The sequence below is a fragment of the Corticium candelabrum genome, chromosome 2, assembly GCF_963422355.1.
Source record: "Corticium candelabrum chromosome 2, ooCorCand1.1, whole genome shotgun sequence".
NCBI classification, from domain to species: Eukaryota; Metazoa; Porifera; class Homoscleromorpha; order Homosclerophorida; family Plakinidae; genus Corticium; species Corticium candelabrum.
This window is the reverse complement of record NC_085086.1, coordinates 10,273,020-10,286,699: the sequence shown is the minus strand read 5'-3', so window position 1 is coordinate 10,286,699 and position 13,680 is coordinate 10,273,020. Positions and strand designations below refer to the sequence as shown.

The 13,680-nt window shown below is 41.1% G+C and overlaps 2 protein-coding genes across 10 annotated transcripts in view; both read left to right on the top strand.

The window, feature by feature from the left end:
• The first annotated feature begins 6,925 nt into the window (after window positions 1-6,925).
• Window positions 6,926-13,680, top strand: part of LOC134198067 (uncharacterized) — a 13,648-nt gene continuing 6,893 nt past the window's right edge. For 4 of the 8 annotated variants that reach the window (XR_009972753.1, XR_009972755.1, XR_009972751.1 and 1 more), the window contains exons 1-9: window positions 6,926-7,105; window positions 10,986-11,284; window positions 11,350-11,496; window positions 11,551-11,709; window positions 11,773-11,850; window positions 11,907-12,311; window positions 12,382-12,593; window positions 13,430-13,516; window positions 13,604-13,680. The exon at window positions 13,604-13,680 is cut by the window's right edge and continues 4 nt beyond it. Coding sequence is in view for 1 of the 8 variants with exons in the window: in XM_062667401.1 (XP_062523385.1) it covers window positions 10,996-11,284; window positions 11,350-11,496; window positions 11,551-11,709; window positions 11,773-11,850; window positions 11,907-12,311; window positions 12,382-12,593; window positions 13,430-13,516; window positions 13,604-13,680 (1,454 nt within the window). In the remaining 7 variants the exon portion in view is untranslated. Of the gene's footprint in view, window positions 7,113-10,985; window positions 11,285-11,349; window positions 11,497-11,550; window positions 11,710-11,772; window positions 11,851-11,906; window positions 12,312-12,381; window positions 12,594-13,429; window positions 13,517-13,603 lie in introns of all 8 variants that reach the window. The other 4 variants (XR_009972757.1, XR_009972756.1, XR_009972752.1 and 1 more) reach the window with 4 other exon arrangements.
• On the top strand, window positions 7,106-9,856 carry LOC134198068 (uncharacterized). Of its 2 annotated transcripts, none has more exons than XM_062667404.1 (4): window positions 7,106-8,611; window positions 8,679-9,152; window positions 9,227-9,431; window positions 9,497-9,856. In XM_062667404.1, the coding sequence occupies exons 1-4, from the start codon at window positions 8,336-8,338 to the stop codon at window positions 9,568-9,570; spliced, it is 1,029 nt and encodes a 342-aa protein (XP_062523388.1). In that variant the 5' UTR covers window positions 7,106-8,335; the 3' UTR covers window positions 9,571-9,856. The 2 variants fall into 2 exon arrangements, with proteins under 2 accessions (XP_062523388.1, XP_062523387.1); XM_062667403.1 differs by having other exon boundaries at window positions 9,494-9,856.

Below are 13,680 nucleotides of genomic sequence, written 5' to 3'. Positions count from 1 at the left end.
TGTTTGTTCGTGTTCGTTGCTCTTTGGACAAGCGTAGCAGTAAATCTGGTTTGATAACGGAAATCAGCGAGAAGGTTATCGATGCCAGTCAGTTAATCATTGAAATGTCGACGACGTGAATGGATTTTTCTTCATTTCTCAATCGGAACTTGTCTGTCTTGCTTTAGTTGGCGAGGTTGGACTTGCGAGATTGATAAACGTGGTTCGTAGCTTTGATATTCCTGTTGAGAGTGGAGAAAACGACGAATTGAAGTGAAAGTTGTCAGAGTAAGTCACGTGATCGATAGTTTAGAAATAAATTTGAGCGAGTGCAAGATGAGGTGGTGTACGAGTTTTTGACTACAAACAGTGCCAACGTAAATAAATATACATAAATTGTTATTGTCATCAAATTAATCTATATTTAACGCGCGTTAGGTAGAGCGTTTGCGTACACATCCGTTGTAATATATTTTATTACGGTAAATAATTAATTAAAACAAGGACTAGACGTTATGTTAATATCAAGTGTATATCAAGGCAGTTATGTCTGTGTGGTTTGCAGCTAATTTTCAGTCTGTGATTTGATATCATCAAGAGTTGGAGTTTGGCCATTGCAAAGTGTTCGTTGACTATTGCACGTGGAGAAGGCTTGAAGGCGTGAGGCTGTGGAGCATCAATGACAGTGAGTGCTGCTTGGTGATAGGAAGTAGAGATTTGGTTTGTCTAATTTGTGGAGTAGATGGTGGTTGGTTGCTTGATGAGTTTAATGAGTTAATGAATGTTTTGTGTTGTAGTCCTCATTTCCTTATGGATCTTGTACGTGTGACGTTGGCGTGTGGACTAGAGAAATGGGTGTGTCAATAGCTGTTGGTTAGTGATTGTGCATGATGTTTGTGTTTCGTGTTGTTGTTTGTTTATTTATCAGTCTGGTTGTCTGTTTGTCTTAGTTTTTGTGTTTGTTGGTCTGTATTCTCATTTATTCACTTGCTGCTTGTTTTTGTGTTTGTCTGTCAGTTTGCTTTCTAGTTGCCTATGCAATGTCTTGCCTTTGTGTTTGTCTTCTTGTCAGTCGGTTGTGTGTGTGTGTGTGTGTGTGTGTGTGTGTGTGTGTGTGTGCATGTGTGTGTTTGTGTGTGTGTGTGTGTGTGTGTGTGTGTGTGTGTGTGTGTGTGTGTGTGTGTGTGTGTGTGTTTAAACAGCCTTGCAGGTTACAACTTAACATACTTACATCTGATAGTTCTGTTCAACTGCACTCTAAATTATACATTCAAATTAACAGACAATCTTATGCAAAAGTTCCGCTGCTTGTGTGGACTGGGCATTCCAGTCTAACTGGCTGGCTGGGGCCCTCCGGATCGGTGGGCCACCCCATACATCCATGCCTGGTTTAAGACAAGTAAAGGATCTGTGGGATGCGAGTGTAGTGAACATGTTGGGTTGTATGAGATTATTGATGATTACAAGGCAATCTGTTGCCTTCAGCAGGCGTTCATAGATAAACATAATTTTTATGTGTAACCATATTGACTGCATGTCAATTGACAGTCTTCTCTGATTTTCTCCATACGTTTATGTGTGTTCATTGCTGCGTTTCACTTTAGGTTTATCGTATAGTGAGCCATGATACACGTGTAGGTTTGTCGTTTCTTGATAGAATGTCATTGGACTGACGACTGTCAACGGCACCGAGTTCTTACTGCAAGCTCCAGACACTGAGACTGGAGATAGTTGGGCTGAGGTGATCGGTGATACGATACGACAGCTGGAGCAAGACAAAACGGTTTGTGTTTATGTCTGTGTGTTGTCTTGGTTCTGTTTGTGATGATGTGTTTTGGTGTTTTGTTTCAGATTACGAATCCAATGGTTGCTGAATGTGACATTCGTTCAACTCGTAGGCCATTGCTTGATGCTCATAATAGGTGAGTGATTATGTATGGCATGGAGTGTATTGTCTGTCTTTAGTCTGATTGTCTGTCTTTCTGTGTGTATGTCTGTCATTTATTTCTTACATCAGACTATGATACAATTCTGCAAAGAACTACAGTAAGACAACTAGACTAATGTTTATTGAAAGCTAACATAACAGCAAATTAAAACACTTATATATAACTAATACCCTGTTTACACGAGCACGAATAGCGAGCTGAGCCGGGCCACGCCAGCTCGTGCCAGTCCAGTATTCCAGCCCGTGTTTACATGACACATTCCATAGAAGGAAGCCAATGTGTTTCACTAACGTGCGTTAGTTCCTTGAGCTTGACATAGCTCGTGTTAGCTTAAGTTTGCAACGGACAGAAGCAAAGCTGCTTGCTTTTTTTCTCGATGGCTTTACAACAGTCATATTACAGACGATTACAAAGCAAGCTGTCCCTAGTCAGCACGGGCTGGCCTGCTTACAAGTGCTTGTGTAAACGGGGTATAAGACTAATGAGGAAGAAATTGGGTGCTGAGAGAGTCAGTTCTGTTTGTCTGTCTGTCAGTTTGTATGTCTATTTGTTTGTCTGTCTGTTTGTCTGTCTGTTTGTCTGTTGGTCTGTTTATCTGTCTGTCTGTTTCTCTGTCTCTCTGTCTGTCTGTCTGTCAGTTTATACATTTGTCTGTCTGATCAATTTGCTTACTTTGCTGTACTTGTCACTCATTGTATCTACTTTCATGACTAAACTAAACTAAGTCGATGATGTTTAGTGAACTGATAGTCGCCATGCAAGACCCTGATGCCGGCGTTCCACTCGGCGAGCACAAGAGTGCACTGAAAACATACAAAGACTGTTTTGCTGATGTGTTGTGTGTCTTATCCTCATCTAAGTTTACTTGCATAAAAATTTTGTTTGTTGCATTGAAGGTTGTGAGTTAATTGAGTGGTTGTTGTCGTGGTCATTTGTCACAATGAGGGAGGAAGGATGTCAATTAGCAAACAGTCTGTTGAACGAAGTGTATCTTGAGCCGGTGGGAGGGTTGAGTAAAGAGTCGTTCAAGAAGCATTGGCATTGGAAGAAGTTGGCGTTTGTGGATGGTATAGGAAGTTTGTATAGATTTGTAGGTTTGTGTTTAGTTGATTTGATCTGCATGTTTGGCACGTGCACACACACACACACACACACACACACACACACACACACACACACACACATACACACACACACACGTACACACACTTGTCTACCATAGTCACATTGATGTCATTGACACTGTTACATGTTATTAGCTGGAGAATCTTCTATTGGACAGACACGGACACATCAAGCTTGCAGATTTGGTCTTTGTAAAGAAGACATCACGAAAGACACAACGACCAGCACCTTCTGTAGAACACCAGAATATCTAGCACCCAAGGTGACAGCCAATTGTCTGGCAACTTTGTCTCATCAGTGATGGCAAATCAAGTGTTTCTTTGTGTTTGTAGGTTTAGAAGAAAGTGATTACGGTCGAGCTGTTGACTGGTGGTGTGTGGGTGTGGTTATGTATGAGATGATTTGTGGTCGGCTGCCATTTTATAACAGAGACCATGAAGTGTTGTTTGAGCTCATTCTGACTGTATGTGTGAGGTGATGGTTTGAAATTTGAATGATGCTGACGTGGGTTGTTCTGTTAGGAAGCAATCAAGTTTCCTCCATGAGCGTCTTCTTTGTCAAGATCTTTGCTAGCTGGACTGCTGGAGAAGGATCCACGGAAAAGGTTGTGTGTGTGTGGGGGGGTATGTGGGTGTGTGTGTTGGGTTGTGTGGGGGGAGAGGTATGTGTGTGTGTGTGGTGTTGGGTTGTGTGTGTGTGTGTGTGTGTGTGTGTGTGTGTGTGTGTGTGTGTGTGTGTGTGTGTGTGTGTGTGTGTGTGTGTGTGGCACGGTGGATCAGATGGTAGAGCATTGGTGATGACATCCGGGATCTTGTATTCCGTGATGAGAGTTAAAGGTTCGATCCTGGTGGAGGTGACACTGTCGCAGTTTCCTTGAACAAGAAACTCACCCACACTTGCTTCTCTTGAACCACGCCTATTGGAAAAGAGGGTGCTGAAACCCCCTGACTCCCCTTTGAATTCGGCCCTGCTTGGCAGCAACATTATGCAGCAGACAGGTAGGTTTTGGCCTTGGTGTCCAGTCCAGAGCTGCGCCATTCTCAGTGCCCCTAGATGACTCTGGCCAAGCTGCAGGTGGATTTTAGCACTGGCCCCAAGACTCCACGTAGCGCAAGGAGGCCCTGTCTCTCGAGGCAGGGGGAGCTATCTCCGCAACTGACCTCAAAGTCGATGTCGAAAGACGTGGAGTGCTTAACATTTGTCCATTTGTGTGTGTGTGTGTGTGTGTGTGTGTGTGTGTGTGTGTGTGTGTGTGTGTGTGTGTGTGTGTGTGTGTTTGTGTGTAAGTAGGGTTGATTATGTGAGTGGGGAAGTGTGTATGTGTTGGTGAGGGTATGTGGGTGTGGTTGTTAGGCAATGTGTATGGTAGGCAATGTGTGTGTGTGTGTGTGTGTGTGTGTGTGTGTGTGTGTGTGTGTGTGTGCAGTCATTTTATGGATTGATTACATTCGAGACCTTGCAGGGTTGCAGGTTCAAGTCACAGTGATGGCGAGCTATGGCATAATTTCCTTGGGCAAGAAACTTACACACAATTGTCTCTCTTGACTCAGAAGTATAAATGAGTACCTGGTCATTGACTGTGGCGGCAAAGGCCTCTGATTGCAACAAAGTCCATCATTCACTGGGGTCCATGTGGGACTTCTAGTGCCCACACCACAGTCGGCATCACAGTCGATGCTTCTGCGAGCACCTGGCCATGCAGGCTTTAGGAGATTGCTTAGCATGGCCCATAGCTCCTGGTTAGTACACAGGAACCCAGCCATCTAGCTGGGGGCATTACTGTTTAACGGCAGCTCCTTAATCATTTGCCATTTTGTGTGTGTGTGTGTGTGTGTGTGTGTGTGTGTGTGTGTGTGTGTGTGTGTTGGTGTGTATACGTGTGTGTTAACTTTAGTTATTTTTTCTCATTCACACCTATTGCTTATTGTGTGTTGTTGTATTGTACACTAATGTCACTCAAATTTTTTGTAGACTTGGTGGAGGTGATCGTGGTGCATCTGATAGCAACATCAACTGGCAGGACATTTACGATCGCAAGGCAAGTGAAACATCTCAACTTTTTTTAGGTAGCAACGCCTCACTTCTTTTTGTGTTGTGTTAGGTTCCTCTCCCGTTTATACCAAACGTGTCTAAGCAAGAAATCGGTGACAAATACATTCCTGCCGAGTTCAAGTCGGGTACAGTAGCGAATACACCATCAGACCGTGCAAGTGGGACGTTGAATGTTGTTCACAAATTATTTAGCAGCAAATTTAGAAACACTCACATACATTCATGTTACCCTAGATACTTACTTACATCCAGCATATAACATACCTGCATACATGAATACATACATACTGATACAATTTTTTTGTTACAAGAACCTGTGGGGGTAGGTTAACAGTCACTATGCATTTGCTACAATGTAACTCTATTACCAATAGTCACTATACACTTGCTACAATGTAACTCTAGAACCATCAGTATGGATACACTTGCTGTACTTGTTTTGACAGAAACAATCCATAGAGAGAGGCAATTGCATGTGAGTTCCTTGCCTAAGAGGATTGCGTCTGTGCTCGTATCGTACTCGAACTTTTGACTCAAATGTCTCTCATGTTTCCATTCTCCAAATGCACTCTCTAACCAATTGAGCCACAGGCATGATATGAAGGTGTACATGCATCCACACATAGCTACAGACATTCTACATGCATACATACATATACACACATACATACATAGATATCTAAATACATACATACATACATACCTATCTACATACATGATAATGTGTTTACCATATTAGTGATGATTGTGTCGAAAAGTCTTTGAGCTGTAGTAAGTCTAACTATCAAATTGTGTTCTCTGTAGGTGCTCTGCATGGTGGGGAAGGAGAGCCATTTGAGCAGTCTACGTTTGTGGGTGACAAAGGCAATCTGCACACATGATTTCGTTTGTAGGATTTTTGTGGGATATCGTACATTTCAAGTTGATCGTGATTGGATAGGAGGAATGAACTGTTCTAGGTTCATGTGTTTTATTATTCTTGTATTGTCGTCTATTAGCAGTGTACGTGAAGTATTCAACACTAGAATGTGTTGAGCAGTTAATTAAAGTGTTTGACAGTGCGTCTGTAGAGCAGGAGCATGTCACAAGGTTTAGTAGTTGGGTTGCATGACTGACTGTTTTACGGGTTTGAGTTTGTTCACTGTATGGTGGTGTTCGTTGCTGTTGTGATAAGCATTGCAACACACACACACACACACACACACACACACACACACACACACACACACACACACACACACACACACACACACACACACACACACACACACACACACACACACACACACACACACACAGCTCATTGTAAAGTTTATTAATTAATTTAATACTGTGGATGTACATACATGTGACTGTTGCTGCACGTGAGTCTCGAGTCCCACAAATGGATGTGCTTGCTAGATTGCATGTGAATACACAGCTTTCTTCTTTACTGATGTGCAATCTACTCTAGCTTTCTCCAGCTCTATAAATGGCTGGAGAGTTTGATGGAAGGTCTATTACTGTGAGTTCATGGCTGTTTGCCTCTCTTTGTGATGAGTAGAGGGCAAGTTGATACGGGACATAAACAAATGGAATAAATCCTTAAAAAGCATCAATATATTTGACTGTTGTAATGGAGGGATGCATTTCTCAATATATTATTATTATTTGTTTGAAGAAATCGAAAGCATAAACAACACACCCACTATTATAATTGCAATTCCGTGCACACATTGGGGACTGTTGTGTCATGAGTTTGAGGCGTGTTGATCGCATTCGAGGATGATGATTGGTTGGTAATCAGATGACATCATGTATAAGCCAATGTTTGATGCGCACACTCCAGTTGCTTGCCAAGTGTCGTCGAGAACGTGTTGTGTTGATCTCTGTCTCTCGACGTCAGTGCCGCTGTTGGTCGTCAATCCACCGTTTGTCATCACTTGACCGTCTAACGTTTCATTGCTGTGCCTCACGCTTTCTATCATCAGTAAGAGAGTGATATTACATCTGATCGAGACGTACGGGGTCAGTGGACGGTTCGGCCATTTAATTTTCTACATTTCAATTTTCATGTTTTCATTTTTCAATTTTCAATTTTTAGTAATTTTTTTAATTTTTAATTTTTAATTTTTAATTTTTTACTTGCATTCTTATTTAAAATTGTTGTGTTTATTAAATTTTGATTTTTAATTTTTAAATTTTTAATTTTTAATTTTTAAGTTTCCATATTTTTGTAAAATGGTTTTCATCTTTTGATGTGTTGATGGGTCAGTGGACGGTTCGGCCATTTAATTTTCTACATTTCAATTTTCATGTTTTAATTTTTCAATTTTCAATTTTTAGTAATTTTTTAATTTTTAATTTTTAATTTTTAATTTTTTACTTGCATTCTTATTTAAAATTGTTGTGTTTATTAAATTTTAATTTTTAATTTTTAAGTTTCCATATTTTTGTAAAATGGTTTTCATCTTTTGATGTGTTGATGCTTGTGATCTTTAGATTTATCTTTTAAAATTTGATTTTTAGGCACCTATGTGCTCAAAACTAGAAACTTGAACGCGCTGTTCGCTTTTCTATTTCTAACATGAATAGAAAATAGAAAATAGAAAATTGAAATGACCGAAGACGCTAGACACAGCAGGGGTCTCAGCGGGGGTCCCAGCAGGGCTTCCATTCGCACGCGTGTCTCAGGAGATCACGTTTACAACACGCTAGCAGGTGTTTGTTTTTACTTTGCTTTCCGTCACGTGCCAAAACCACGTTGGCAACTCTTGACAACTCTTATTATTATTAGTCAAAAACAATATGGGGAGATGCAAGTTGTGGTGACCTAACGTAGACGACGCTTACAAAACAACTGTAGTCGAGGCTGCGAAAGTCTACCCAAGAATGTCTTGCGGTGTGAGAAAGCAGTCGACCCGTCCAATTACTACCGAGCGGTGGTTCGGACTCTTCTAGAGCTGCAATGCGATTTGTTTTGACGTTTATTGTTAGCCACTCATGGGGTTAGCTAACTCTTCTCACAAACAACCAGACTAGAGGCTTCGAAGCAAATCGTTTAGCACTAGGTGGGGTGTGAGAACATACGGCCACGCCTTTCCCTCTTCTCGCAAACAGCTACCTCCGCACACTAGCTACTATAGTGTATCGATAAAGAAACTCTCTGAACATCAAAAGCTATAGGCTTTCCAAATGTACAAAAGCAATTTGCTAAACGTAGACATCACCACCCTTGCTAGATCTCACTCATGATCATTGAGGGAATTCCCCGGAAGGCACGCCCTCAACTTGCACAACCAGTTAGTATTGCAGTCGCTGTAATGGACGAGGCAGACATCAGACGAATGGTAGAAGAAGGCATTTCGCATTCAGAAATAAGCTATAGATTGAGGCGAAGACATCCTGGAGTTAGAGGACTTTCTGAGAGATCGGTGAGAAGATTTTGCTTTGAACACGACATCCACTCTAACTCGGGTGTGTCGAATCGTGAGTTGAGACAAATCGTTGAAGCCGGTGTTAGAGAGGTAAATTGTAAATATGTACATACTCTAAATATCTATATACATGTGATTACAACGTTGCTGAAATAAGGTTGGGCCAGCATACGGGAGGAAGATGATGAAGGGCTACTTGCAAACTAGAGGCTTTTGTGTATGGGAAAAGAGAGTTGGATGGGCTCTTGGACAAGTTGCTCCTGGATATCACAGAAGGAGGCAAGCTCTTACGCATGGACGAGTAAATCCCATACCCTATTACGCTCAATACTGTGGTCACAAAATGCACATAGACCAGAATGAAAAGCTTGTGATGTATGGAGTTACACATGTCCTCGCCATTGACGGCTATAGTGGATTCATTCTTGGCATCATCACAATGCCTATCAAAAACAACATTTTGATTTACAGCCACTTATTCCGACCTATCTTGATACAATTTGGTCTGTGGGATCAAATACGAGTTGACCATGGGAAAGAGTTCATTTTGTCTCTATACGTGCAAGAACGCTTAGCAAATTTAAGGCGAAATCAAAGAAGAGCTCCCCATGTTCAGTCAATGTCAAGGGAGGTATAGACACCAACATGAATGACACACAATGATTAGGATGTGATTGTAATATACTTAATTCTTTAATTACCTAGAATCATCCAGCAGAAAGAATATGGGTGGAAGTCAACCAAAGGGTTAATTATCCTGTTAAGGAATGCCTTAATGATCTGGTGGAAACCGACCAACTAGACTTGAACGATGACATTGTCAAGTTTTGTATCTCGTGGCTGGCTATGAGAGTGTGCCAGGCTGGAATAGAACTATTTGTTCTAGCGTGGAACAACCATCCTATTCCAGGTATAGGATAAAGTCTGCATATTACTGTCAATTAGCAACACACTTTGTGTAACTTTGCCTAGAAGGAAAGGAACTCCTAATCACAGAGTTCAAAATCACCAGGCTGTTAGACTTCCAGCAGGAACAATTCCAAGTGTAGACTACGCAGTGCAGTTATTCGAAGGAGAGGGAGGAATTTTGAGAAGGCCAACAGAATACGGCAATGATCCGATTGCGGACAACGCCATCCACTTGGCCAGAAGTCAATATTTTACATTAAACCACGGAACCTACAATGATCTCTACTCAGCAACAGTAAACGGCTATTATACTCCATTTCATGACGCTTGGCGATATTTCTATCATTTGACAATTACTTTGTAATAGTTGCATGATGAAAAATAGCCATTGGAGTACCGCTTCAATAGAGAACCTAAAAAATAGCGACTGCAATACTAACTGGTTGTGCAAGTTGAGGGCGTGCCTTCCCGGGGAATTCCCTCAATGATCATGAGTGAGATCTAGCAAGGGTGATGATGTCTACGGTTAGCAAATTGCTTTTGTACATTTGGAAAGCCTATAGCTTTTGATGTTCAGAGAGTTTCTTTATCGATACACTATAGTAGCTAGTGTGCGGAGGTAGCTGTTTGCGAGAAGAGGGAAAGGCGTGGCCGTATGTTCTCACACCCCACCTAGTGCTAAACGATTTGCTTCGAAGCCTCTAGTCTGGTTGTTTGTGAGAAGAGTTAGCTAACCCCATGATTGGCTAACAATAAACGTCAAAACAAATCGCATTGCAGCTCTAGAAGAGTCAGAACCACCGCTCGGTAGTAATTGGACGGGTCGACTGCTTTCTCACACCGCAAGACATTCTTGGGTAGACTTTCGCAGCCTCCACTACAGTTGTTTTGTAAGCGTCGTCTACGTTAGGTCACCACAACTTGCATCTCCCCATATTGTTTTTGACTAATAATAATAAGAGTTGTCAAGAGTTGCCAACGTGGTTTGGCACGTGACGGAAAGCAAAGTAAAAACAAACACCTGCTAGCGTGTTGTAAACGTGATCTCCTGAGACACGCGTGCGAATGGAAGCCCTGCTGGGACCCCCGCTGAGACCCCTGCTGTGTCTAGCGTCTTCGGTCATTTCAATTTTCTATTTTCTATTTTCTATTCATGTTAGAAATAGAAAAGCGAACAGCGCGTTCAAGTTTCTAGTTTTGAGCACATAGGTGCCTAAAAATCAAATTTTAAAAGATAAATCTAAAGATCACAAGCATCAACACATCAAAAGATGAAAACCATTTTACAAAAATATGGAAAATTAAAAATTAAAAATTAAAAATTTAAAAATTAAAGATTAAAATTTAATAAACACAACAATTTTAAATAAGAATGCAAGTAAAAAATTAAAAATTAAAAATTAAAAATTAAAAAAATTACTAAAAATTGAAAATTGAAAAATGAAAACATGAAAAATGAAATGTAGAAAATTAAATGGCCGAACCGTCCACTGACCACGTACGATTGTTTGCTTGCAACATCAACTTTCTTAATTAATTTCCGTCTAATTCTTAGATTGTCCACCATGAGTACATCTCAGCAGGATGACTACCAACGCTACATCACAGACAATATGGTGGAACTTGTTCAAAGGCTGTGTGTGTCTGCTATAATAGACCATTTACTCTCACATCGTTTGCTAACAATGGAAGAAGGTCATCGACTGAGTCAATGTTCTACTGAGCAAGACAGAGCTAGGATGCTGTTTTATCACATTCTACCATACAAGGGAAATGACGTTGTTGGTAGATTGTGTGACGTCCTCGTGGCTGCAGGACAGCAGCACATAATAAGAGAAGTTATGGGTAAAGAAGGTTAGCTGACTTGTATGCTAACATTCTCATATTATTTCATCATAAATTAACATTTTAATGAATAGATGGAGTGGAGAGTGCAAAGTGTAGCATCAAAGTTGGTGTGAGTGGTCAGAAAGGGTCGAGTCAACGATTTGTGTCATCACGATACCGACCATCTGGTACTCGATGTGAGAGTGAGAGGAAAGAGGGAAGTGCAGCACGTGACTTAGGTTGGTTGTTGTTTCCTCTTGTTTGACAGTAAAGTGAGATGATTTTTATACTAGAAGTTGTGAAAACTGCAGTGTGTAGTAGGAAAGTCAATGCAAGCGTATGTCGATGGTTGGAAGAAGAAAGTGTGAGGTCGACAGATTTCAGTTGTCACGACGACTGCAAAGCGTCTGCAGCACTGGATGTGTGTGGGGAGAGGATGACTGAGTCACTGGGTAAAACCAACATATTGTGGCATTATTACCTTCGTTTAATGGAGTTATGTGTTTATATGTCAGCAGAACAAGTAGAAAGTGAAGATGAAGAAGAAACGTTATCATATCTAGATGCAGAAGTGACAACATCACGTAATCCAGGTAATAATATATGTATCTGCGATTTTACATTTTCTGACTCGATTCAACGGATGCAGTGGAAACATCAGGGGGAAGTGAAGAGCCACCAACCGTCAGTACCGATGTAACTAGTGAGGCTGCTGGTGTGTGTGCACATGCATCATCTTCACTCACATCAGAAGACGAGTCGTGGCCTGCCATTCGAAGGAATCATGATTTCCTTTTCCGACATCTTCTTTTCAGTCAGGAATTTCTTCGTCGTCTCTATGAGCAACGTTTCATATCAAAAGATGAGTTTGGGTCTCTTCGTCGCAGCTCTCTCAGTCAGGAAGCAAATAAACATCGTCTTCTCGTTGATATTCTTCCCAGCAAGCCAATGAGTATGTTTCCAGCATTCTGTAACATTCTTCACAGTGTGGGTCAATCAGATGTTGCCGTAAAGCTGGAGGAGAATGTTGTACATGACAATCGTTTGTTACAAGGTTGGTCTGTTGGTCTGCTGTTTGTATTGAGTGTAATATTTTGTGACATGAAAACACACATTTGTTGTAGAGACTAGACATCAACGAAATAGAAGTTTATCAGAGAAAGTGGAGACATTGACAGCTCAAGTTGCTCGACTAGAAAGAGAGAAAACAGCAGCTTGTAAGCAAACTGAAGAAGAAAGGAAACGAAGTCATGCAGAAAAGTTACGTGCTGATGCTGGAGATTGGACAAATTTGGCTTTTCGTTGTGACAAAGCACAAGATGTTAAGAAGATGAAGGTATGGGAAGTATACCATATATACTACCATATGATATCACTGCACTTTTTACTGAAGTTCTATTTAGGTGGGAGTTTTCCAGGGTGGTAACACACATGCGCACACACACACACACACACACACACACACACACACACACACACACACACACTGGCACACACACAAACACATGCACACACGCATGCACGCACACACACACACACACACACACACACACACACACACACACACACAACACACACAACACACACGCACTCACAACACACACATGACACACACACACACACACACACACACACACACACACACACACACACACACACACACACACACACACACACATCACACACATGACACACACACACACACACACACGCACGCACACACACACACACACACACACACACACCCTCACACATCACACACACACTCACACACACACACACACACACACACACACACACACACACACACACACACGAGTTTGCTGCCATAATGCAAAATGTGGTGTGACATGGTTGTAGAGTTAATATTAATTAAGCAGATTAGAAGGATTGCTGAGATACTCATGGATGTACTTAGTCGTCTGCTTTGGTGAGAACACGTGCAATACATTAGGGGAACTCTCTCAAGTATGCTAACACCAGGTGTGCTAAACTAAAGTAGACATGCTACCTTACATAACAGGATGCACTAGAATGAGTGTTTATGAACACGACATAAACGATTGTAATTTCACTTTTCATTGTGATGTACCAGAACATTGAATGATAAATGTACATTTCTATTTTGTATTGTTATTGTCATTCTGTATTAAGACTTTCTCTCGGTTATAGAATGTATTACCAATAGGCTGGGAGATGAGAAGGACTGATGATGGGAGAATCTACTTTGTAGACCACAAGACAAGAACAATAACTTTGGTATAATGAGTTTTGTCTCATTTGTTTGTTAATGTTGATATGAATATTGATGGATTGTATTATATTTTCACATTATTTGTTTGTTAGGATGATCCAAGGGAAAGGAATGTGAATGTTGGGTGTAATGAGAGACGATTTGATGAGATGCAGTCACAGCAAGAGAA